Source organism: Pseudomyrmex gracilis, unplaced genomic scaffold (genome assembly GCF_002006095.1).
Source record: "Pseudomyrmex gracilis isolate BER0280 unplaced genomic scaffold, ASM200609v1 scaffold_163, whole genome shotgun sequence".
Taxonomy (NCBI): Eukaryota; Metazoa; Arthropoda; class Insecta; order Hymenoptera; family Formicidae; genus Pseudomyrmex; species Pseudomyrmex gracilis.
The window spans coordinates 227,495-251,889 of record NW_018020747.1 but is presented as its reverse complement, the minus strand read 5'-3'; the positions used below and the strand labels follow the sequence as shown (position 1 = coordinate 251,889).

The window sequence follows — 24,395 nt, the reverse complement described above, 5'->3', positions numbered from 1 at the left end:
AATGATTTTTTTTTTTTTTTGCAGAATTCGTTCGTCGCGCACCGTAAACTGCGTTTTCCCGAGCTAGATCGATTTTAATTAAATTTATTTCATTAAAAAGCTCTTTTCGTGAATTTTGAAGAGCTAATATAAATTCTACATACCGTAATTTTGTGCGGAGAGCAAAAAAAAATCACAACTACAGAAGCAAAGAAAAAATTTGGATTTGTGACGACAAATGAAATAAAAGATACGAATTCGAATCGTAATATTTCATGCACATTCAACTCTTTTTTATATGTGCATATTTGTTTTATTTTTTTATTAATATTCATGAAATTTTCAACTTTTGAAGTACACACACACACACCCACACACACACATACATAGCGAGCTTCGACGAGTACCGAATTTCCGGTGGTTTCACCGATCTGACGTTTTTTACGGGGGAAAGAGTTCCCCGGAAGACATCTCTCATTTTACCGGCAGCGGGCGGTGGACGGGCGAGTTCATAAAAAAGAACGACGTTGTCCACCCAACGGGATTAACGTTACGTGATGGTAGAGGTACGCGGGTGAATAATGAGAGCGGCTCATGCAAAAGCGATTAAACTCGTTTAGCTAAGAGCCGTCTGAGCGGATAATAAAATCGCGCGGGATCTAATTCGATGAGCGGTGCGTATGCGGTGACATCATTTCGTGACTCCACCTCTACGTCGGCCTCCGTCGTTGTGCACAGTATTAATGACGATACGCTCCCGTGGTCGCGGTCACTCGTAAACAGCGCCAACGCGACGACGATGATCAACGCGCGCGCGTTTCTGCGTTCCTCGACATAAAATGTCATCACGCGACAAGAACGGCGCGCATTCCCTTTAAAGTAATGGACTGACAACAACCTTCATTTTCTCGCGATTCCGTGATCATATAGTTCGTATTTATAGCAGTTTGTGTCGCGCGGACACGTAGTGTGTTTCAAAAACACAAGTAGGTGTCATTGGAGTCAAACGCATATAAGAAGATTGAGTCACGCCGACGCGCGTGTGCACTCGTATAAATTTTCCCCGTATTCCGTGTCGTCTTTAGTTTTATGTACGCCAATTGAAAGGAAAATAATATTGAGAGCTAATAATCTCGCATATAATCTCGCATATTTTTCGCGCGATATATTTAATCGTGGTAAATACAAAAAATAAAAAATTAAAAATTAAAATAAAAAACCAGAAAGAGGAGGGAAGGGAATTGCAGTTTCGCGTGAGCGCTTTTTAGAGTCCGAGGGATGTCTTTTGGAAATGTTTCAAGCGGCGAGAGATCGCGCTATATAAAAGTCGCTCTAGCTAGCGTATATGCGGGCTTAACGCGCGCGGCAAAATGCAATTCCGCACGTGTGCCAAGCGCTGCTCTTAACGCGCTGTGGATTTTAATAAAAAGAACAACCGCGAATGGGGAAAATTTCTCCTTGCGTAATTTGCCGAGTGGATCGATATATAAGAAGTTTATTCCGTGGTTATATCTATCCATCTTTTCAGAGTGTGTGCGCATAGGATAATATAAATTTTATTTCCACACACACACACGGTTGTTTTCAACAATCGCTTCTATATTTCATCATTTCAATGCTTTTTTTTTCCAAGTTATTGTTATTTATATGTTCTCGGTCGTTTAAAAATATTATCGTTACAATCGGAACATTGCGCGTATTTGCGCGGCAGAGGCGAAAACAGGCGAAAGTGCTGAAACGCCTCGCCGGTAAATCGTAAAAGGAACTCACGGCCGTAACCGGTCGCCCGCGATGATTACCGGTTGAAAATAGCGTGCCGAGGATGAAAATTACGTAAACGCGTCTGGGAGTGAATTAGACTGCGTGCTGCTGTCGGGAGCGAAAACGCGCGTCGCGACGTCGACGACGCTCGGCGTCTCCGAGTCTCCTAATCGCCGTTGATCTTCCATCACCGGAAAACCGAGAGAGCTTTTAGCAGAACACAGATTAAATTTCTACATATATTCTTTTTTGTGCATCCCGATCGCTGCTTTCGTCAGAATGAAATCAATTCTCCTTTTAGGAGAATATTTCTCTTACAGCTGCTTTTTTTTTTTTTTTCAATTTTTCATATTACACTTTCAATTGTTCAAATCACATTTTCAATACAAAGATAGGTAGCGTAAAGACGGCACGTAAAATATAAAGGATATAACGTGACGTATTTGAGATGCGGAAAGCATAGCCAAGCAAACATAGCTGATAAATCTGCGATTCGAAATAAAAAGAGGAATATTGTAGAGGGAGAGAAAGAGAGAGGGGGGGGAGAGAGGGAGGGAGGGATAGAGAGAAAGAGAGGGAAGGAGAGAGAAAAAGAATGATAGAGGGAAAGAGAGAGAGGGAAAGAGAGGCAAGTTACACTCTCAATCTACTAGAGGGCAACACGAATCGATTATTACTTTGCTAATGGCTCATTTTACTTAACGTTCGCTTTTCCATGGTGATCGGGGGAACCTAGCCTTTACACACACCTTGTGTCGAACCTCTTGCTTGCCTGCGCGCGGCGATAAAGTTCTCTTCCTATACGTCACTAGAGCTGACAACGGAAAATCATGAGGTCGTAACAGCGATAGTGAGAAACGGGAGTGGTGTTTCGGTTGTTGGTTTTCTTTGAACTCAAATCAAGTTTTGTGAACTGGTTACAAGAAGATTATTAAAAGGTAAACGCGCCTTTTCTTCTTCTTCTTCTTCTTCTCTCTCTTTCTCTGTGTGTGTGTGTGTGTGTGTGTAAGTGTGTGTTTCTTTCCATCTATCTATCTGTTCGACGCGCGCCGTTATTTTTAAATCACCGTGTTTGTATTCTTATCGAGCGAGCACGAGAGCGTGCGACTGACAAATCCGCTCCTCTATCGACGTTATTTCTTTTTCGTTCGTTGTGTAATTCGCGCCGCCCCTGGTTTTTCACCCTCTTTTTTCCACGCGAATTTCTGATGCCGTCGTCAATCGAACGGCGAAAGAGATGAGGGAGGAGAAAGAGAGAAGGAGCGAAGCTCCTCCGTTCGTCCGGCATGCATAACCTCAATCTCGAAGTAAACGCTCCGATTCTCGCGCTCTTTGACAGAAAAACGGGAGGGAATATTCTCGCTCGAATATTTATCTTCGAGAATGAACCGATCGCGCGAATACGTTACCTCATTTTCGTCGATAGTCGTGGCTTCCCGTGATAACCGGACGGCGTCCGTTCCGGGGTTCGCCGGGTTAAAGGAGTTTGACATTTAACGCGAAGCGCCGCGGTAGGTCGGCGTGATGTGTGTGGTAGGGACCAGCAGCGCGATGTTGCTCCTTTCGACGTCGCCGCACACTCCTCCCGGAATCAATAATCGCGTTGCATAAGCGACGAGAGCGTCCGCCGCGAATAAACCGCGTGCCATCGTCGTCGTCGTCGTCGTCGTCGTCGTCGTTGTCGTCGTCGTCGACGTCGTCATCGCCCGTTATTGTCGATTATTCGTTTCGTTTCGTGATACGCGCGACCCCGCGTATCGATTACCGTTCCACGTTTCGATTCCGGAGCCCCGCGCCGATCGAGGAGCTGTCGCTTCTTTCCTGCACGCACACACACGCAACACACACGTACACACATGGTTGACGTGTAGGTAGAGAGCGAGATGTTCCTCTACGTACCTTGCTATGGTAGATCTGTCCACTTCAAAACCCTTCACGACCTGTGTGCTGATACGATCCGTAGTCGGTAATTTTCCTTTGCTAGCAGATCACGCGATATGCGACATGTGCGCGTTTACTTTAACACGTTTGTGGAGAAAGTAGAGATGCTCTAAAATGATGATTTTGACAGGAATTATAAATGCGAGAGTACGATAAGTTCCGTTTATGGAAAATTAATATTATTCGATGTGGTGATATGTTGTTGTTGTTTTTTTTTTTTTTTTTAACGAACAGTCGAGTCTAAATGTGACTTGTTTTATTTAAGTTACGGTACGGGGCAATGGGGGAGGAGGGTTTATGGTGTGTCTGTGGTGTGTTTGTTGTGCAACTTCAACTTCGACTGCGTGTGAGTTTTTTGACACGTTGAGTTTAGGTTAGATTTTATGGTGAACCCAACCTGACCCGAAATCACAACCCAACTTCACCTCTAATTCTAATCTAACCCAACCATTATTTTTAAAATGAAGAATTCACGCACACGTTATAAGTGATTTCTAATTATGTAATTAAAATAAGGCAAATTGATTTTTTTTTTTTTTTCAATCAGAGTTGTTTTGAATATTTGTGTCTTTTTTTTTTTTATTCAAGTGCAAGCAGTGACCGATTTTTCTCAAAATCAAGTTTCAAGTTTATTTCAGCATTTTTTAAACATATATTTAAAACAATAATTTTTAGTGTTTTACAACTGGAATTACATGGAAACATTTTTATGTTATGTTTACAGCCGTTGATTCTCTATACGCTCTGTGGCACGAGCTGTGGTAGCCTCGCCGAAGTTTAACAGCCAGTGGCTTCGGCCAACGGAGGCAATTGAGATATCATGGCGACGATAGACGGCCGGCCGGCCCAATATGGTATCACGCTTAAGCAACTCCGCGAGCTTATGGAGCTCCGGGGACGCGAAGGTGTCAACAAAGTCAACACCTACGGTGGTGTGCAGGAGATATGTAAAAAGTTATATACATCACCCAATGAAGGTAAAATTGTTGGTGTCTTTCTGCTGAGCGGTGTAAGATTTATCGTTTAGATAATAAGTGAAGCACATAATTATGATTCTTATCATTCTTGTAGGTCTTAGTGGGTCAACAGCAGACATACAACACAGGAGAGATACATTTGGTTCCAATATGATACCTCCAAAACCTTCAAAAACATTTTTGCGTTTAGTATGGGAAGCGTTACAAGATATGACATTACTCATCTTAGAAGTAGCAGCATTCATTTCATTGTGTCTTAGCTTTTATCATGCCAGTACGCATACAAGTAGCAAAAAATTCGATAATTCTTCTTTCGTTGAACGTAAGTATTTGCGATCAATTTTCTAACGTAGATAAAGTAAGCAAAAGAAAGAAATGAATATGATATTAATTTTGTGTTTTTCAAGAAATGTGTGAAAAAAAAAGTTGTTCCTTTTCAGAAGATGTAGTAGAGGAGGAGGACGAGTCAAAATATGATTGGATTGAAGGACTTGCTATATTGATTTCTGTAATTGTGGTAGTCTTAGTGACGGCGTTTAACGACTATTCCAAGGAAAGACAGTTTAGAGGTCTTCAAAGTCGGATAGAGGGAGAACACAAATTCTCGGTTATACGGCAAGGAGAAGTGAAACAAGTCATCGTATCGGAAATTGTCGTCGGTGACATTTGTCAGGTATATAGTCAGACGCGTTTGGTTTTCTTTTTTTTTTATAATAAAAATTCATATTAATCTTTCGCGAGTTGCTGAACGTACTATGTAGAAAAAAAAGCAAACTTTATACATTAAATTAGCTGTTTGACAATATAGATAAAATATGGAGACCTGTTGCCTGCGGACGGTATTCTTATACAAAGCAATGATCTCAAAGTGGATGAATCTAGTTTGACCGGAGAGTCAGATCACGTAAAGAAAGGAGAATCGTTCGATCCTATGATACTTTCAGGTGAGAATCTCGGGGCAATAATAAAAAATTCGTAATACTTTATGTACTCCGAATTATTTCTCGCGCAAGTAGAAGTTTCGAAACTTTTTTGAAGAAGTTTTGAAGAAGTTTTTCGGCACGAGAAACTATTGTGAAAAACATGCCGTGTTTTTGAAAAGGTACACATGTGATGGAAGGTTCCGGAAAAATGTTAGTTACTGCAGTAGGTGTTAACTCTCAGGCGGGTATTATCTTTACTTTACTCGGCGCTGCTGTTGATCAACAAGAACAAGAGATCAAGAAGATGAAGAAAGGTACGTGTAATCGTGACTGCCGATTTCGTATGATCGATTACTCTGGATGATCACATTCTTTTTTATACAAAGAGGTTACTAAATTCTTGGAGTAACAATTCTTGAAGTAACAATTCTTGGAGAGTTCAATCTTTAGAAATAATATAGAAATATACACATATAAGCGTTAGAGTTGTGTTTTTCGCGACATTTGACTTTAAGTTTTTTTTTTCTTTTTTTTTTAATCTATATGTATATATCTCTCATATTATTTTTTATCAAATCTGTCTGCTCTAATGATTTAGTATACCTGTCTTTACTGGCAACTTCTGAATTGTTTAGTGAATTATTTAGCGAACTTCTTGAAAGTTCTCTATCGAAAAGCCGATACATGAATTCGTTACGGTGCGCTTATAGTTCGAGTAGCAAGTAGAAACTTGTACGAACTTGCCTCCAATGAAGTTGTTGGTACACTATCATATCCTCGCATGATATTTACGAGATGTTTCAAAATGAGTGTAGACGAATCGCAGTGGACGCATGGTTTTGACGTGAATTGGTGTGATCAGTTTTTTATTATGAATTTCACAACAGCCAGTTTTCTTTCGTCCTCCCCCCTTCGTTTTCTACCATTGATATTGCATTTGCAACACCCATTTGATTTTGTATTTTGTATTAACTCATTAACTAATTGGTTGATTAATTGTTTTAACGTTTTCAAAAACAAACTTTTACGTATACTTTAACAAAGTTTTTATTTTCAAAAAGTGTATAATATTTGTATACTCTTTTTAAAAAATGTGTAATTTTATATACACGAAACTGCCACAGTACAGCAGTATGAGTTTATGACAATTCCTTTATTAATAAAACAAAAAACTTTTTTAAGTGCTTATTCTCACTTTTTTACACTGAACGTAGTAGATCAGGGTAGTCGAAAATTGCACTTACCCTTTTTACTGTGGACAATCGCCCGTTCTTCTCGCGAGCTTAAAAGTCTTCGTATAACGCGAAAGAAATGCGGTACAATTTGTGATTGTAGATGAGCAACCCTTTATTCAATATTATTCTCTACGATAGAATTTAATGTAAATATATTATACATATTTTCACAAATTATATAGATAGTACAATAGTATTTATCCGAAATATATTCCCATTAAGGAATGGTGATTGCGTTAATTTTGCCGAATTACATATTAGTTTGTGCCATTATTAAGAATAAAAAAATCCTATTATCGATCTCCGTTTTCTTTCGAGATATTATTTGATTACATCACTTATTCTTGTAAATCATCTGTGGTCCGTCCTTTTTTACATAGCTATAAATGTTTATGCTGTATAATGTTTTTTATCTTTGTCTGATATGTGTATACAAAATTTTACATTTGACAAGTCCAAAATTGATCAACTTGTTATTGTTTTATATATATTTATATACATATATAATATATCCCCCGAAATTATTTGTACAGAAAGTCTTAAAAGTCGCATACTTTTCAAGTTTAAGTACGAGACATTTATTATTTGCGACAGAGAAAAAAAAGTCAAAATTGTTTTATCTAAAAATACAACGTTAATATTATTAACTGTCTTTTTTTTTCGATTTTTAATTGTTTGAAAAAAAGAATGTTACTTTTAAGACATTTTTCTAGAAAAAAAAAACGAACATAAGTATCGTATAATTGTTCTGTTTGACGATCCATGCTCCTCTGTATGTCTTTCGTTATTGCACAACCTGGAAGGTAAAAACGTATTTCTTCTGACATGTTATCTCCAAGAGAATGCACTTTCGTATACACTTTTTTTATACAATTATATACACTAGTGAGAATTTGTCCATCTATCATATAGAAGCAATAGCAATTTATAGTTCTTTATGTTTGACCTTCTGGGATGTATCTACCTCATTTGTTAGTTTTAAGTACACGTTTGCGGAAAATTAACGAGACAAGCGAGAAAAAAAAAACAAAAGTTAGAAAATGTAAACACTTTTACTGGCGCGCGAGATTTGTATATTTTCAGATAGATTGCTATATATTTTTAGATAGATTGCTAATCAATTTCGTTTTGCATGTATTTTTTTATCTAGAGGCTAAAAAGCAGCGGAAGAAGAAATCATTACCAGGTGAATAATTCTAAATATAATATATTTATATATATATATATATATTTATATCTTATTCATATCTTATCTCTCGATATATATATATATACGTACACACATATTGCAGTTAAGGAGTTGATTGACCGTTTTTTTTTTTTTTTTCTTTCAATCAATTCGATTCTCAGAAAACAGCATTCAATTCTTTATCTCTTCATTTTCCTTATTTCTCTGTATTGTTCACATTTTTTCTCTGTTATCATTTCGATTACTTATATTTGCGAACTTTCTACCACTAATGCCTAATGTACATTTGAGGAAATATTTGTTATCGTACTGGTTTTGGGTTATTAAAGTTAGTTTTTCTTCCCTTTTTTTGTTTTGTTTTATACAAAAGTATGTTAAACTCGGATCTTGATATAGCGTATCTTTAAGCGCGTCTTAAATAACTTTAATTCGAAAACTAACTTTAATTTGTGAACTTTCAAGCGAAATATGGCGGAGATGGATGCAAATTGTCACGCTTTTACTTAAGCGCTATATTCAAGCTCGAGTGTATTCAAGAGAAGATACAAGATTATTCACGCTTCTATGTTTTCTATTAATCTTTGCGTGTTTTTATTAGCAGTGGTTTTACGTGCATTTTTAAATCAGCGGCTTTTTCTCGTTCTTGCATAGCTTTCTTGTTTTCTGCATTTTAGTAATGAACAAACCTATGGTTTTTTAAAAATCTATGTTTCTAACGTGTAAACCGTTTGTGTCTTCTACCTAATGTTTGATCACTTTTCATTGAATTTTTGTCTATCCTTACCTCTCGAGTAGCATTCCGCATTTTATATATAGAATGCTTCTAAACGATCCTGTTACTTGTTCTCACTCGTTGGAAACGATCGAGACTCAATCGAAACGTTGTAAACAATGTGTTCGGTCAAAGTAAATAAATCGAATTATTAAAATGAACGCGAATGAATCGCGAAATTGGTTTCGCGCTTGGTGCCTCGATTGAGTCTCGATTGTGTGTATATTATGACGTAGCGCGGTCTAATACGACGTTGTAAATAAAGGAGACGAAGAGATCACCGGAAACAGTCACGCTGGTAAAGGTGCCGAGAATCATCAAGCGGTCGTGCCCGCGAGCGCTGCGGAAGGCAAGAAGGAGAAGAGTGTTCTACAAGCTAAGCTGACTAAACTCGCTATACAGATCGGTTATGTCGGCTCGACCGTCGCGATGCTCACCGTCTGCGTTCTTATCATACAGTTTTGCATACAAACCTTCGTGATCGAAGGCAAGTCGTGGCAAAATGAGTACGCTAACGAATTAGTGCGGCACCTGATCATCGGTGTCACTGTACTCGTAGTCGCCGTACCCGAGGGTCTTCCTCTAGCTGTCACCTTGTCGCTCGCTTATTCCGTCAAGGTAACTTAAGAAGATTTTCTGTCCCCTTTATACATTCCATCATCACGTTGTTAGAATAAACTTATTTATTTCTTTTCTGACGTGTTCGTTAAATTTGTTTTCTGTACAGAAAATGATGAAGGACAATAATCTGGTACGTCATTTGGATGCCTGCGAGACGATGGGTAATGCCACTTGCATTTGCTCGGACAAGACCGGTACCCTGACTACCAATCGCATGACCGCGGTGCAATCGTACATATGCGAAAAGCTATGGAAAACCACGCCGAATTACTCGGACATACCGAGCCAACTTGGCGAACTGATCGTACAGGGCATGTCGATCAATTCGGCGTACACTTCGCGAATCATGGAGTCTCAAGACCCCAGCGAATTGCCGACGCAGGTCGGCAACAAAACTGAATGTGCCTTACTTGGATTTGTGTTAGCCTTGGGCAAGAAATATCAAACCGTACGGGACGACTACCCTGAAGAAACCTTTACGCGGGTATATACGTTTAATAGTGTAAGGAAGAGCATGTCGACCGTCATTCCCAGAAAAGGCGGCGGATACAGGCTCTTCACCAAGGGCGCTTCCGAGATCATTATAAAGAAGTACGTCTAGCTTTGCTTGTTATGAACAATTTTTAATCACTTTTAATCACCAATTTGTTGTACAAAGAATAAAAGTTTATTTTTTTTTTTTTTTTTCAACTTGATCAAAAAAGAAATTGAAAAACTTGTTCGATATTGTTGCAGATGTGCCTTTATATATGGTCGCGAAGGGCATCTAGAGACATTTACCAGAGAGATGCAAGAGAATTTGGTTAAGACCGTGGTCGAACCCATGGCTTGCGATGGACTGCGTACCATCTGTGTGGCTTACCGTGATTTCGTTCCCGGCAAAGCCGAGATCAATCAAGTTCACATCGAAAACGAACCCAACTGGGACGACGAGGATAATCTCGTGAACAATCTTACTTGCCTGTGTATCATCGGTATCGAAGATCCAGTGCGTCCCGAAGTGCCAGAAGCGATCAAGCAATGTCAGAGAGCCGGCATCACCGTGCGCATGGTGACAGGTGACAACATAAACACCGCACGTTCGATCGCGCTCAAGTGCGGTATCTTGAAACCGAGCGACGATTTCCTTGTTCTTGAAGGCAAAGAGTTCAATCGTAGGATTCGAGACAGCAGTGGCGAGGTGCAACAACACCTGATAGACAAGGTGTGGCCAAAACTACGAGTACTAGCCAGATCATCGCCCACCGATAAGTACGTTCTAGTGAAGGGAATCATTGACAGCAAGTTGGAGGATAGTCGTGAAGTCGTTGCAGTAACAGGCGACGGTACGAACGATGGTCCGGCTCTGAAGAAGGCCGATGTAGGCTTCGCCATGGGCATCGCCGGTACAGACGTCGCTAAAGAGGCGTCCGACATTATACTCACGGACGATAACTTCAAATCGATCGTGAAGGCGGTTCTGTGGGGAAGAAACGTTTACGACAGCATCGCCAAGTTTCTTCAGTTTCAGCTTACCGTCAACGTTGTTGCGGTGATTTCCGCTTTCACCGGTGCTTGTGCTGTAAAAGACTCGCCGATCAAGGCGGTACAGATGTTGTGGGTAAACCTAATCATGGACACGTTAGCGTCTCTCGCCTTGTCCACCGAAATGCCTACGATCACGCTACTCCTACGTAGACCATACGGTCGCACAAAACCACTTATTTCCAGGACAATGATGAAAAATATTATTGGGCAGGCCTTTTATCAGTTGACTGTAATTTTTACGCTTCTTTTCGCGGGTGAGTATCTTTTCTCTTACGATTATTCAATCTATTTCGTCGAGTCGAGAGAATTATTCCTAAATTTCTCGACGAAATCGGCTGCTGCTGCAGGTGACCAGATGCTCAACATTGATTCGGGCCGCGGAGTGGCAGCGGCGGGCGGCGGACCCACGCAACATTATACCTTCATCTTCAACACCTTTGTCATGATGACTCTCTTCAACGAAATTAATTCCAGAAAAATTCACGGTGAACGCAATGTCTTCCAAGGGATGTTTTCCAACCCCATCTTCTATTTGATTTGGATCGGCACGTTTTTCTCGCAAGTATGTTACTACAAGTTTACTTTAACTGCCGTTTTTGTTTAATAGAACAATATTGACATACATGCAAAATAATTGTTCACAATTAGATTTTTTTTTTTTTAACAAATGAGTTTCTTTTATAAGTAGAATTGTGGTATTTTTTTTTCTTCAGGTGGTTATCATACAATACGGTAAAATGGCATTCAGCACCAAAGCGCTATCGCTCGACCAGTGGTTGTGGTGCCTGTTCTTCGGAATCGGTACGCTAATATGGGGCCAAGTAATTACGACTATTCCTACACGCCGAATTCCCAAAATTCTTTCGTAAGTTAAAATTACATACTCACAGACACGTACAAGTTTTTGTTTGATTTTTGAGCACAAAAGATCGAATAATTTGCAAAAAAAAAAAATTGAAATGTTTGCTCTCGCACTGTGCATTTTTTTTGTTTTTTTTTTAAAAACGTTTTTATAATAAAGAAAATATTTCAATGTCAATTACATTTATGTTTATTTTGTTTTAGTCGTGAAAATGTTAAACTCTCATGTGTACGTACATTGATTTCAAAGACAGATTGACGCGCGATTGATATATTATTGAAATTCTTATTTTCTTGTACAGTAAAAAGTAAACAGGTTTTTACTCGTAAACTAATAATTTTTTCAATTGCTCTAAGAATATCACGTCGAGTCAACGTTGTGCTCAAATCACAAAACGCTTAGCGTAGCCGATTTTATATTCTAACGAAATCACCATAGTTTACCATCACATGAATTAGCGCCTTAGTTTCGTCTCATTAGCAGTAGATGCCTTTGCATGTCGAACCTTTAAACTCTCTCGCGTGCTGATCAGTATATAAATATACTCTGTGGTGTGCATTTTATGTATGTGTATATATATATATATATAAGTGTATGGCACATATTTAGGCGGGTGGTTGTGTATATGTGCACCACAGGGTTTTTGTAATATTTATGTCAGTTCCCCGCCCCTATCTCTAAAAAAAAAAAAAAAAAAAAAAAATATGTCTCCCACTTGCAAGCTCGCGTGATTGTTTCGCTTTAATCCTTGATTGAAATTTTTGACGGACGAGTCCGTGAAGTGATCGCAACCAAATTGCTCTATCATCTGGGAGAAATTTCATTTTATTTAAACGGAAAAATTTCCAGAAAGGCGAGAGTTCGATCAAATGATAATGATCGCGCACGCTCAAGTGAATTCCCATCCCGGGTGTTTCCCTCGCTCCTCAAACCCTATACGTAACTTGGCCTTAATCGTTGCATGATTACAGCCATCTCTTCGAAATCTGCGTACTTGTTGTTGCGTGCGCGGTGCCGAGCGATCGGCGACGCACCGGACGTTGCGTTGTCGCGCGCGAACGGCTCGCACCGATTAAAACACATTCCCGACGTTTTAATGAACAATCTTCTGGTGCCCAACGAGGCGGATTAGAAAACGACGCGCGTAAGCGAGAGCTTACTTAGCTTTATTAATATAATTCACACTGATATTTTTTAACCGTTAATCCATTCCGATCGGGGTGTGACAAGCGATTCGAAACTATCGAGCGATCAACAACGCTTATTAACATCACTCTTAATTAACTTACTTTACGCGATTTTTTCCAACATTCTCTTTTCTCATTTTCTCGTTGTCCTCTCTCTTTCTCTCTGTGTTTTTATCTCCCTTTTTCTCTCATTATTATTATCCGTTCTTATTGTTTACATTTAACATCCTCTCTCTCCCTCATATTTCTTCCTTTTCCTATTCGTTGCACACACACACATCCATACACAACTGAAACCATATACGTTGTCACACTCATACATATAATACTTTTCTTACTCGTCTATACAAGTTTTTCTACGTTATCATCGAAATAAATTGCAAGCTCGGTGGGGCCAGCTTTCTGACGCTGTGAGCAGTTTTGTTATCAAGAATATAAACTTGCAAAAGGGCGTTTTAATTTATTTGGCTGCAGCACTGAAGTTTAAAAACCTACTGATTTTATACTTTCAACATTAACAGCCATGCACTTCCGTTTTTCTCTTTCTTTCTTTCTCTCTCTTTCTCTCTTTCTCTTTCTTTTTCCCTTCCTCTCTTTCTTTCTTTCTCTGTTCGCTGTCTCTCTCTCTCTCTCTCTTTCTCTCTTGAGACTAACAGCTCTTAATGCGCAAGAGAAGCACGATTGCAGGCTCGAATGCAGCCGCACGCGAGAAACTCGTCTCGCGTAACAAGAAAGAAAGAGGCGTACAAGCCCAGTTAATCTCGCGTCAAGTCGAGAATATACACACTTTTTGCGACTCTCTTTTTCTCTTTCTTTCTTTTATACGCGAGTCGAGCGCGCCACTAAAATGCTACACGAGCGGAAGGGTCAACCAGCCAAAGGTTACAGAAGTGTTCTCGCCGAGCTTTTACCACCGAGTATAGTACATATATCGCTTGTAATACAGTAACCTTGTAACACACCAGAACACTCTGTTCCCTTCCCCCACGCCCTGCAATTATATTCACGTGTTGGTAGTGTATGTGTGTATGCCGTTTCGTAGGTGAGCAAAAATTCCTTGATATTTCCTCGTGTATATATATATATATATATATATATATATATATATATATGTATATACACACGCACGCACATACACACGAGAGAATATGTATGTGTACTGTTGTGTTCTGTATCGCTAGAGAGAAGTAAAGTAAAAATCGATGACAAACACGTGGCTATCGATTGGTAAAAGAAACTGCAAGTAGATTAGAAAAATTACAAATAAGAGTAGATATTGTTATTTTTTCCAACTCTGAGACGCAACGCAATGATATATCTTTGACATTTTTAATCGTTTACTTATAAAATTTTATCAATTTTGTCAATTGTTGAAAACGATTAGAGTAATTGAATTTTTTGTATGCGTGAACTCGTGCGAAATCGACTTGACATATTGCTATCTCGTTTAACCGGAGAGCGGTTACCTATTTCTCTCCACGAGCTTGTGAGTTTGTGCATACAAGCTTATAAATAGCAAGCGACGCATCAGGCGACGCATAATCGTGCGACGATAGAGTTTGCGCTTGTGTGTTGCTTGACAGGTAAGGGTAAAATCGCACTTTGCTTTTATATATGTATCAAGGCAACGGACCTGACGAAAAAATTGACGATACGACACGAGAGAAAAAAGAAACGAAAGAATAAAAAAAAAACTGATGAAGCACACATACACATCGCGTGCGAAAAAAAAAACAAGCCAACGAAACGGAAATACAAGACACGTACAACACATTTCTGAGATATAAAACTTACGAGGTCTTTGTTTTTAATGAGTGAAAGATGCTTTCTTTATTTCATGCGAATTTCTTCACTAACACGGTATTCTCTTGTCGCGCGAGTTGCGAACCTGTATATGAGGAACAAAAAAAACTGCGAATCGGATAAAAATGCATGAGTCGACACTCGTCGGATGCGAAGAGACATTCGCATCTTATACAGAGTTCTTTGTCACCTCTCGCGCGCATAATTTTAAGCATTTTCTTCTCTTTCACACACTCGTTTTTTCCCCTCTATTTTTTCATTTCTTATATTTCTTCGCTTGTACATAGAAAACAGGAAGCAACCCCGGAAGAGACGAGCTTCGTCTAATGTCTCATGTTTTTTATCACATCAACATCTTTTCTATCATGGCACACGCGCACACACGCACACACACATTCCTGCTCATAAATTGCACTATCACGCATTCCCATGTAGCATTCGTTATAGCTCAAGTATATATACACGGAATATGCGGTAACAATAAGCCCGTTTAATAGGTAAATAAAAAATTGAATAATTTTTGAAGAAATGGTCTTATGTTTTTCAATAATATAAGTTTTCTTTTATTACAGAAACTCACTTGAACTGTATTTTTCGTATTATTTGAAATCAATTATTTCTTGATAACGATGTGACTTTCAAACAAAGTTTTTATTCAAGACTTGTCGAGAGACAAGAGTGAATTTATTTGATCTTTGTCATGTAAAAAAATTCTTATTGTCGAAACTCTCTCTCTCTCGTCTAATAATCCCATTTGTATCGCGTCTGACGCACAAACGGGCCTGTTTATATCGAACATATTCCGTTTCTCTTTATATCACACGACCCTCGGCTATACGCGTAATAATTCTCACACGCACACACCAGCCCAGCCTTCTTAATCCCATTTCGATTAGCTTTGTTATTACTCTCACCGTCATAATCACGCGTAGCGTTTGGCACGTCGTAGTAAATTAGGGATTCCGCTAAGGAGCGAGGGAAAAAACACGGAAAAAAAAAAATATATGGTGGTCGGGGCGTGCAGCACGTCGAGGAGAGAGAGCTGGCTGCGAAAAACACTTTTGCCGGCCACACGAAAGCGAAAAAAAAAAAACACCCCCGAAAAAGAACAGAGCGAAAGTATTAACTGGCGAAAAGAAACGGCGTATACCACACCAATTCTTTTTCCATACAGTTTTTCAAACAGGAAGAGTCCGAGTGAAAATGAAGAAATGGTTTCATGTTTTTTTCAAAAACAGATGGGGCCGCGGCCAGCCGGATGAAATCGGCGCGATCAATCTAGGAGACGAGAAATTCGACCCCGACTCGGATAAAAAGCCGCGCGCAGGACAAATTCTATGGATCCGTGGTCTAACACGGCTACAGACACAGGTAACTATCCCTATCTCTGTCTCTCTCTCTCTCTCTCTCTCTGTCTCTCTCTCTCTCTCTCTGTCTGTCTCTCTCTTACTTTTTCTCTCTCTCTTTTTTCTTTCTCTCATTCTCTCATTATCTCATCACTCAATTAAAAAAAAAAAAAAATATTCTCTCGTATATTCCTTTCTCACAAAAAGACAGAAATGAAAACTCTACAAAACTCGACCGCCGCCTCCGGATCCAGCATATTCGGGTGGCGAAACCACATGAAAAAAAAAAAAAAAATCACATTATATGGTCTTTCTCTACCGTCTTTTAGAGAGCATTTTTTTTTTCTTTCAATTTTTTTTTCTTTTTCTTTTATTATGCGCGCGTGACTGTCTAACGTTCGGATTTGCATCGAACGTACGCGCGTCTTTTTATTATTATTATTATTGTTATTGTTACTTTATTAATGTTACTATTATCATGACTGCCGTGTTAGAAGTTTGTAAACAAATATCTAAAAATGCATTATACACTTACTGATACTATTACCACGACGACGACAATAACCAGGCAGCTGAATTTCTGTTTTCGACGTTATATCTTGGTCTGCATTTTCATTTGAGTTCCATCCGTTTTATGGCGCACATAATCGCGCGCTCGCGTCTTTCCGATTCCGGGGAAAACCGCGTCGACAAGAAAAAAAAAAAAAGTGCCTTAACAGCGTCTAAGTCCGAAGTGTTCGTCTAAGTCAAGGTTGTGTCCACTTTATCGCGCACCTAAATCGTACTCCTCTCGCTGCGACGCAACGAGAGGCTTCGGTCAGCTGGTTTCAAGAACGATTGCCCCGCAGCGAAGAGGGTGACTGAGATTTGGGATTGCCACACGTTCATGTGCCACGTTCATGGGGACAACCTTGCGACACAGACCGATCGCTGACTTGTCGACGATAGCTCGACTGAGAGAGCGCGCAGAAGACTATCGCTGAAGGATGAGCGGAAAGCCACCGCAAAATTCCTCTCGCGCAAGATACGAGAAACAAAAAAAAAATGGTACACTCGTTGCTCTCTCTTTCAGGAATTTCTCTACCTGACGTATTTTTCTGTCAATTAGGTGTGTGCACGTGTGTACACGCACGTGCGCGCATGTACTCGTATATATGTATATATACGTGTATATATTTTATATAGGCATATATAGACACAAGGCAAACCCAGTCCGTGTAAGTCTTTCGCCGAATAAAAGAAACTAGGTTTGATCAATTTGTTAGGTCGTTATTTCAGGCAGGGACGATATAAATCGCGAGCCGATCGGTCGATCGGCCGCGCGGACAGGACGACAGGACCGAAAAGTAGAGAAAAAAAAAAAACGACAGAAACGATGTTACACGCGATTGAAACGATTTTTATCTAACTTCGCGTATGACTCGACCAGCGTCACTGATCGCGACACGCACGACTCTTCGACGAGAACGACGCACTAAATAGGTTGACGCACACACAATTACACACTTAGAGACTCCCATCGTAGTGGACGCACAAACATTAGTGCTTGCCTATTCCTCTTTATTCGCGAGTGCCGGAGGTATGGGAGAAGTAGTCGAGGTAATTCTCGAGTACACGAAAATTAATTACTGCAAGATGTACACGAGAAATCAGGAATCTCTTCTAATTTGCAATGTTTTTATAAAAAAAAAGTTCTAAACGTTACATAATTATGCAAAAAAAGTATTGATTTAATATAAATTAAAAAAATTTGTTTTTGACTTAATATATTACATAATGTAAAAAAAAACACAAAATTTAATATAATAAGTCGAAAACAGATTAATTCTATATTTAACATAGATAATTTCCAATTGGTTGTATTTAATATAATAATTAGATTTAAATAATTTAAATAATTTAATCAAACAGCAGTATTATATATATTTTATATAATATTGATTTTATTTCTCTTATCTTTGTTTGTCTTTGATGCGCATTGAAGTAAAATACGATTAATCTGCAAATGACGCAAATCAAAGTGAAGATTACATTATTAGAGTTTGAGATTCGCGAGTTTGTGTTCCGACTATCTCAATTACAATAATGACTCTCTCCCTTGCCTTTGTTTTACAAACGATCACGAGTATCGCACACATGATCAGTGCGTAGGAAGAACTACTACAGCGTTACCTGTTGGTTTGAGTTACATATATATATATATATGTATATATGTATTACTTTTCCATCTCGTACAAAGCTTGCATCCACACGTTGTTAAAGAAAAGCCTCTTCCACAAATAGCCAGAACCAATTAAGTAGTGGTCCACGCAGTCCTCAGCCAATCTCTTTTCTCTTGTTATCTGTGATTCTCTCTTTCTCTTTGCCTCAGTCTTTCTTCCCCCTTCCCCAACCATCTCACTCGATCTTTTTTAGTATATATTTCTCCCTTCATGGTTCTACACCTCTGTTGAGTTCTCGTGAGATTTCACGTCAAACGTTTTTCTTCCCCTTCTGAAGTTCACCGAAAGAAACCCCTTAAGTGTGCATTACTCTTCTCCGAGCTCGTTTGTCGATGTTTACATTCCGCCGATCGATGAGCTCAGATATCATATTCCCTCCGGAGAAGTTCTCTCTTATCGCAAATTGCAAGTCGTGAAATATAACTGTTGAAATATAACCGTTCGTGAAGTAATATAATACCCGTTTTTAGATATATATATATATGTCTCCGAAGAGAGTGAAGTTAAGCAGAGGATGTGTTAAATCTGTGTGTTTTCTCATGTATAGCGCAATAACTTTCTTCGCTAAACTTTCCTTCACACATATATATATGTATATGTATATATATGTCTTTACACATTACCTCATTTGTGACTTTGCTCACTTGCTATTTCGAACAAAACTGTATTACTCGTACGTAACACCGCGGAAGTACGTGTGGGTCTCCTCCGCGTCTTTATACATACTTATCGTATATCTAAATCCGCCACTAACTCAGAACATAGATAATTAGCCGGTAAAACGAACTTTCGTTGTTACAATGTCGAACGCGCGTGAAAGATTCAACTACTTGTGCTTCAGCCGCTACTATTCTTTATCGATTTTACAGTTCAAGTGGAAGACCGCCGTCGAGAAGTTAAAGCGGATGGCGTCGAGTGATGATATACACACGTTCTCGCACAAATCGTGTTTTCATATTTATATGTTAAATCGCAGATTTTTTTTTTTTTTTTTTTTTTTTTTTTTATCATTCATATCATAATTTATATTAAACATACAGCGCACGTCTATCTGTTCAATTTTTTATGTTAATCGGATGATTAGCGTTCCAGGATTAATGATTGCGGTACGTTTCTCGTCGAAGAATCCCTAAACACCTGATAACACTCTAACGATGATTGTGCGCAGCGAATAATTGTAGTAATGTCAAAATCTATCTATCTATTTATCTGCCTCTTGTCTGTCTATCTGTCTGTCTATTTGTCTGTCTGTCTGTCTGTCTATCTATCTGTTCATCCATCACTTTGTCGGCTTAAGCTGTAGCGCGACGAAGAGAACGACATTGCTGGTTCGTTGCAGCTCTGGTACAGCCGGTCACGATGTGATAAAAGAAAACGGATGGACGAGTTGCACACACTACGTCACGTACAATAAATTCTAATTAAAATTCGTGATGACACATGTATTTTCTCTTTCTTTCTCTCTCTCTCTTCTCTCTTTCTCTCTGTCACATTTTCTCTCTTTTTTTTTTTTTTTTTTTTTTTTTTTTTTTTTTTATTTGTATTCCATATACGTAGCACTTCACATTCTCTACGTTCTTTTTTCCCACGTTTTGTTTTCTTTGTAACTTCGTGTCTGTCGTCTCGCACGAAAACAAGATCGATAAGTGTTTTCAATCACAAGAGGCACACGTTCACGTAAATGGTGTTTAGTAAAACCTATAAGACAAACAAGACAATATTGAACAGACAAATTAGGACAATAAAAAAAAACCAAAGAGAATATACACAAGAGAGACAAAACCTTTAGAAAAGAAAACCTACAAAAAATACAATAAATTTGAATGTTCTCACGTGAGCTAATAATATAAAACTGGATGTGTCACCTACTTTCAGACGAGCAATAGAACTCTGGTGCAGAATGTATCTGTGACAGGCAGATCCCCTTCTCAGGATTACTACATGGTTAGTCCGCAAGTCCACTATCATCCGCAAGTTTGATCATTGTTTGATCATTGTGTTAAAAATAATATACTTTTCATTAACACCGCTCCTCTTCTATATTTATCTATATACGTTTCATATTTTTACCTCGTTTTTCTCTTTTCCTTTAATACATAATTCCTCATTTTTTGTGACACTTTGATGTGTATAACTATGAATTCCCACAAGCAGACGTTTATCAGTTTGCCTTTTTGTGTTGTCACTACTTTTTCTGTTTTTGCTACCACTTCCACCACCAACCACCACTACCACCACCACCACCACCACCACCATCACTGTTACTTATCAAATCTTTCTCACATTGTCTGTATTCTGTTTAACAAGTAAGTGCTTGCGGACTGCGAGTTTCGATTAATATATTTTTTTCGCCCGTGTGCTTATTGTGTATATTATTATTATATGCGACATCCAATCTTTTTTGTGGTTGTGATTCTTAAAAGTGTCCTCCACAAACGAAGAAAGAAAAAGATATGAAAAGCCAAAGCCAGCCGTTGTGCTATATATTCGGCGTCAAGCAATTTGCATCGCCATTATTTGTCACTGCGGCATTTATTTGTCACATCTATCTTATATATATATATATATACATATATACATACTTATATATATATATTCCTGTTACGTTGTTCCGTTTTCTTTTTCTTTCTGTATCACCTACCGCACCTTGTGTCTCTTTGTGATCCTGTGTGTGGGATACAGTCAATATGTATCGCTTTTCTTCGATGTTATACAATCTTCTCTGTGTGTTCCTCGGTGTCTCTGTCGAGCGAGACGCTATAATGGGGCGCATGTTCGGTAACACACACAAATTTATACTCTCCCCGTTCACGCGTGACAAAAAAACCAAAAAAACGACCGGCCGTCCCCGCGCGGTGGCGGCCGGAACTCCACGCTGTGTCGTTGTTGTGTTGTGCCTTCGCAAATTCACGAGAGACACGTTTTGATGGCTTTGGACGAGGAACGTTACGATTACAATCGTTTTGGCTGCCGTCATACGCTTCTTTCGATTGTCTCTCTCTCTCTCTTTCTCTCTCTATCGTGTTAACTTCTCTTTGTGTGTGTGCGCGTATGTCTTTTTCTCTCTTTTATGTTTATTTCTGATTTTTTTTTTTTTTTTTTTTTTTAATAATCTTTTCTTTTTCTTTTTTTGTTTTTTTGTTTTTTGCTCAACTTTATTTAACGTGTTGCATGTGTACGTGTAATGTGTGCGTTCGGAGGCGCTCGTCACAGTTGACCGAGCCCGCGCTCAAGCTTTCGGAGTTTCTGACATGATCATATATCGACGCTAAATGCGGTGTGCGCGCTGCCCGTTTCCTCTCGATATAACACTGTGTTCCCGGTAACATTGGTTAAAGTTGACTGAGGTTTCATTGATTTCCAGTTAGGGTTTCACAGTCCCAGTTTCTAGGCTCCGGTGTCATTTCCGATCCCGGCTTCACCCCTACGAGAAGTAGGTGCTCGAAAATCAATTAAAAAAAAAATCCCAGTTAACGTTAACTAACGTTTCCACGAAACGATACGCAGTTCCCAGTTTTAACGCTCCATGAGTATTTTTCTCTGTTTTACTTTTTTGTTGGATGTTTCGCGCTTGCCTGTGTGTGAGCATCGTTCTTTTATTTCCGGCACACGACTAATTTCGGTCGGTCGGATTTTTTTCTTTGTCTAACAATTAATACGAGCAATTTGCTTATCCGCTTCCTTTGTCTGTTTTTTTGTTTGTCCGTTTTTTTTTCTTTTCGTTTGTTGTTGATGACTGCAGTGTGAGCGTTGCTGTGATATTACTGATTAACAGAAATGATGTTGTGTGTGCGATGCATATCGCCATAACGTTGTGTTACTGATTGTTGGCGCGCGTGTAAATCTGTATTATATTTTGTAATTGCGCGTTTCTAATAAACGCGCACATGTCGCAGGCTCCGCCAAAAAACGTTGTTGTTCCGTACAAAATTCAACGCTTTATCGGATTTTTTTGTATTTTTCTTTTTTTTTTTTTTTTTTTACCAAATTTGCGAAAGGCCTGCGGCATGCATCACACACATATTGCATTGTGCGTTCCGTATCGATGCGAAGCGATGTTTCGCCAAATTATTTTTCACGTCCGTAAAAAACAACGAGACCGCGCTCTCGTGCGACAATATGTCTCGAATTTGGCATTGTCGGTTGTCGAGTCTTTTTAATAATTGAATTGTGTGCTATCAAATATATACAGTCGATTATCGACAACATACGTCCGCATTTTCTTCAAAAATTTGAAGCGACGCTCGATATCGATTGACTCTCCCGATTCGATTTTTCTTCTTTCGATCTCTCTCTCACAAAATTTTTCTCTTTTGCTCGACAGAGAAATCATCTCTGCTTCCTCTTTGTAGGTTTTTTTTTTTTACATCGTCAAAACGAAAACGCGAAAAAATAAGAAAAATTCTCGTAAAGAAAAGCAAGGGAAAAAAAAACACACAATCCCGCTATTATTACCAGATACGAAAATTGAGAAAAACCGCATAGAAAGAATCAAATTAGCGAACGCCGATGCAATCCACGGCAAAAGAATGTGCTAATTGCGCGCGCCAAAACAAAAAAAAAAAAAAAGTAGTGTTTATTAGCGAAGGTGAGAAAAACCGAGACTGATCGTTTATAATTTATGGTTTGTTAGCCAGCGGAACCCATTCGAGAGACTGAGGTTTAACGGGGCGGCAGTTTTGCCCGCCGCTTTATCCTGTCGGAGTACAAACAAGTACGTAGCTCATGTAGATGAAACGCCTGCCGTACATATATAATACGTTGTTATAATCATCAGAGAAACCCGCCAATATATGCGCGTGTACGCATTACATATTACCTTACTACTACATACAATATCGTCACGACGGATCGTCGACGTACGTAACACGTGTGCGTGCGCACAGCACAGTCTAATCCTTCGCGTCTTCATCTCTCTTTGTTTCAAATCAAATTTGACATTTGACGTTTTTTTTTTTTTTTTCTTTATTTTGTTGAGTTCGGATCTTTGTTTCAAGAGCGCGCGAAAAAATACATACGACGACTCACATATGTAAGAATAAATATTTATATATATTTATGTATTTATATTTAATATATTTATATTTTATACATTTAATACATGTTTTTTATGTATATAATTTTTATATAATGAAATATATAATCACATTGTTATCGAGAATAATGTTTTCTGCGCGTTTGTGAAAACACGTCAGAAATTAAAGTCCCTTTTCTGGGACTCTCGCGCTTTTGTTACGCGCTGCGGATCGCTACGAATCAATCGCAAAATCTCACGAGCAATGTGATTGAAGACTCATTGATCCCCGATCAATGATTACGATGATTACGCTCTCGTCTTATAGCTCGTGTTTTTTTTGTTTTTTTTTCGGTGCGATGTCACGACGGCGACGATTCGAGATGCACGGATATTTTATACATTGATTGAACGATGCGTTACGTCACACTAATGTGTTTTCTTTGTGTAGCCGGGGGGTGCGGGTCGCGGTCGGTGGGCTTCCCCCGTCCATCGTGTTCGGGAACCGAGATTATTACCCGGCAAATCCACCGGCCCGGCCGCACTTTCTTTTTCTCAGTAGTATATAGTGTCTGAGTGTGCTGTGTGTCTCCGTGTGTCCTCGGTGTCCATTGTCCACCCCCTGTCCTGTTCGTCGGCCCCCTCTGTGTGTAAGTTTCGATTTCGCAAAAATGATTTGTGTGTGTTCGTTGTCGGGTGCGGAACTAAAGAGTGTCGTATATATGTTTTTTTCTAACTGACATATGTTATGTTTTTTTGTTGTTGTTTTATTTTCTTTTTTTTTTTTTTGTTGGTAATATCGCTTGTTGGTTTCGTTCATGAATTATTGATTGTGGACATGATAGATCGTGGTGGATCGCTGATTTTCGTCGGGGTATGACATTTTTAAAAAGCTTTGATTTTTCACCCGTCTTTTTAAGAAAAACGACAAACAAATGCTTTCTCCGCTTCTACCAGAGTTGATCGATCATACCGATCGATCAGATCAGCGCGGTAGGGACATCAAGAAAAAGACTGGCTCGTGTGCGTGGGGTTT

The 24,395-nt window shown here is 39.0% G+C and overlaps 1 protein-coding gene across 17 annotated transcripts in view; it reads left to right on the top strand.

The window, feature by feature from the left end:
• LOC109857545 (plasma membrane calcium-transporting ATPase 2) overlaps nucleotides 1-24,395 on the top strand; it is a 66,236-nt gene that overhangs the window by 24,638 nt on the left and 17,203 nt on the right. For 7 of the 17 annotated variants that reach the window (XM_020433961.1, XM_020433960.1, XM_020433948.1 and 4 more), the window contains 12 exons: nucleotides 4,406-4,658; nucleotides 4,753-4,980; nucleotides 5,099-5,331; nucleotides 5,467-5,602; nucleotides 5,761-5,895; nucleotides 7,967-8,002; nucleotides 9,043-9,395; nucleotides 9,505-9,989; nucleotides 10,134-11,179; nucleotides 11,273-11,487; nucleotides 11,639-11,790; nucleotides 16,016-16,148. In XM_020433961.1, coding sequence (XP_020289550.1) covers nucleotides 4,502-4,658; nucleotides 4,753-4,980; nucleotides 5,099-5,331; nucleotides 5,467-5,602; nucleotides 5,761-5,895; nucleotides 7,967-8,002; nucleotides 9,043-9,395; nucleotides 9,505-9,989; nucleotides 10,134-11,179; nucleotides 11,273-11,487; nucleotides 11,639-11,790; nucleotides 16,016-16,148 — 3,309 coding nt within the window. In that variant the 5' untranslated portion in view covers nucleotides 4,406-4,501. Of the gene's footprint in view, nucleotides 1-2,417; nucleotides 2,679-3,645; nucleotides 3,707-4,004; nucleotides 4,028-4,405; nucleotides 4,659-4,752; nucleotides 4,981-5,098; nucleotides 5,332-5,466; nucleotides 5,603-5,760; nucleotides 5,896-7,966; nucleotides 8,003-9,042; nucleotides 9,396-9,504; nucleotides 9,990-10,133; nucleotides 11,180-11,272; nucleotides 11,488-11,638; nucleotides 11,791-16,015; nucleotides 16,149-20,220; nucleotides 20,290-22,978; nucleotides 23,060-24,395 lie in introns of those variants that run through there. The other 10 variants (XM_020433962.1, XM_020433963.1, XM_020433959.1 and 7 more) reach the window with 8 other exon arrangements.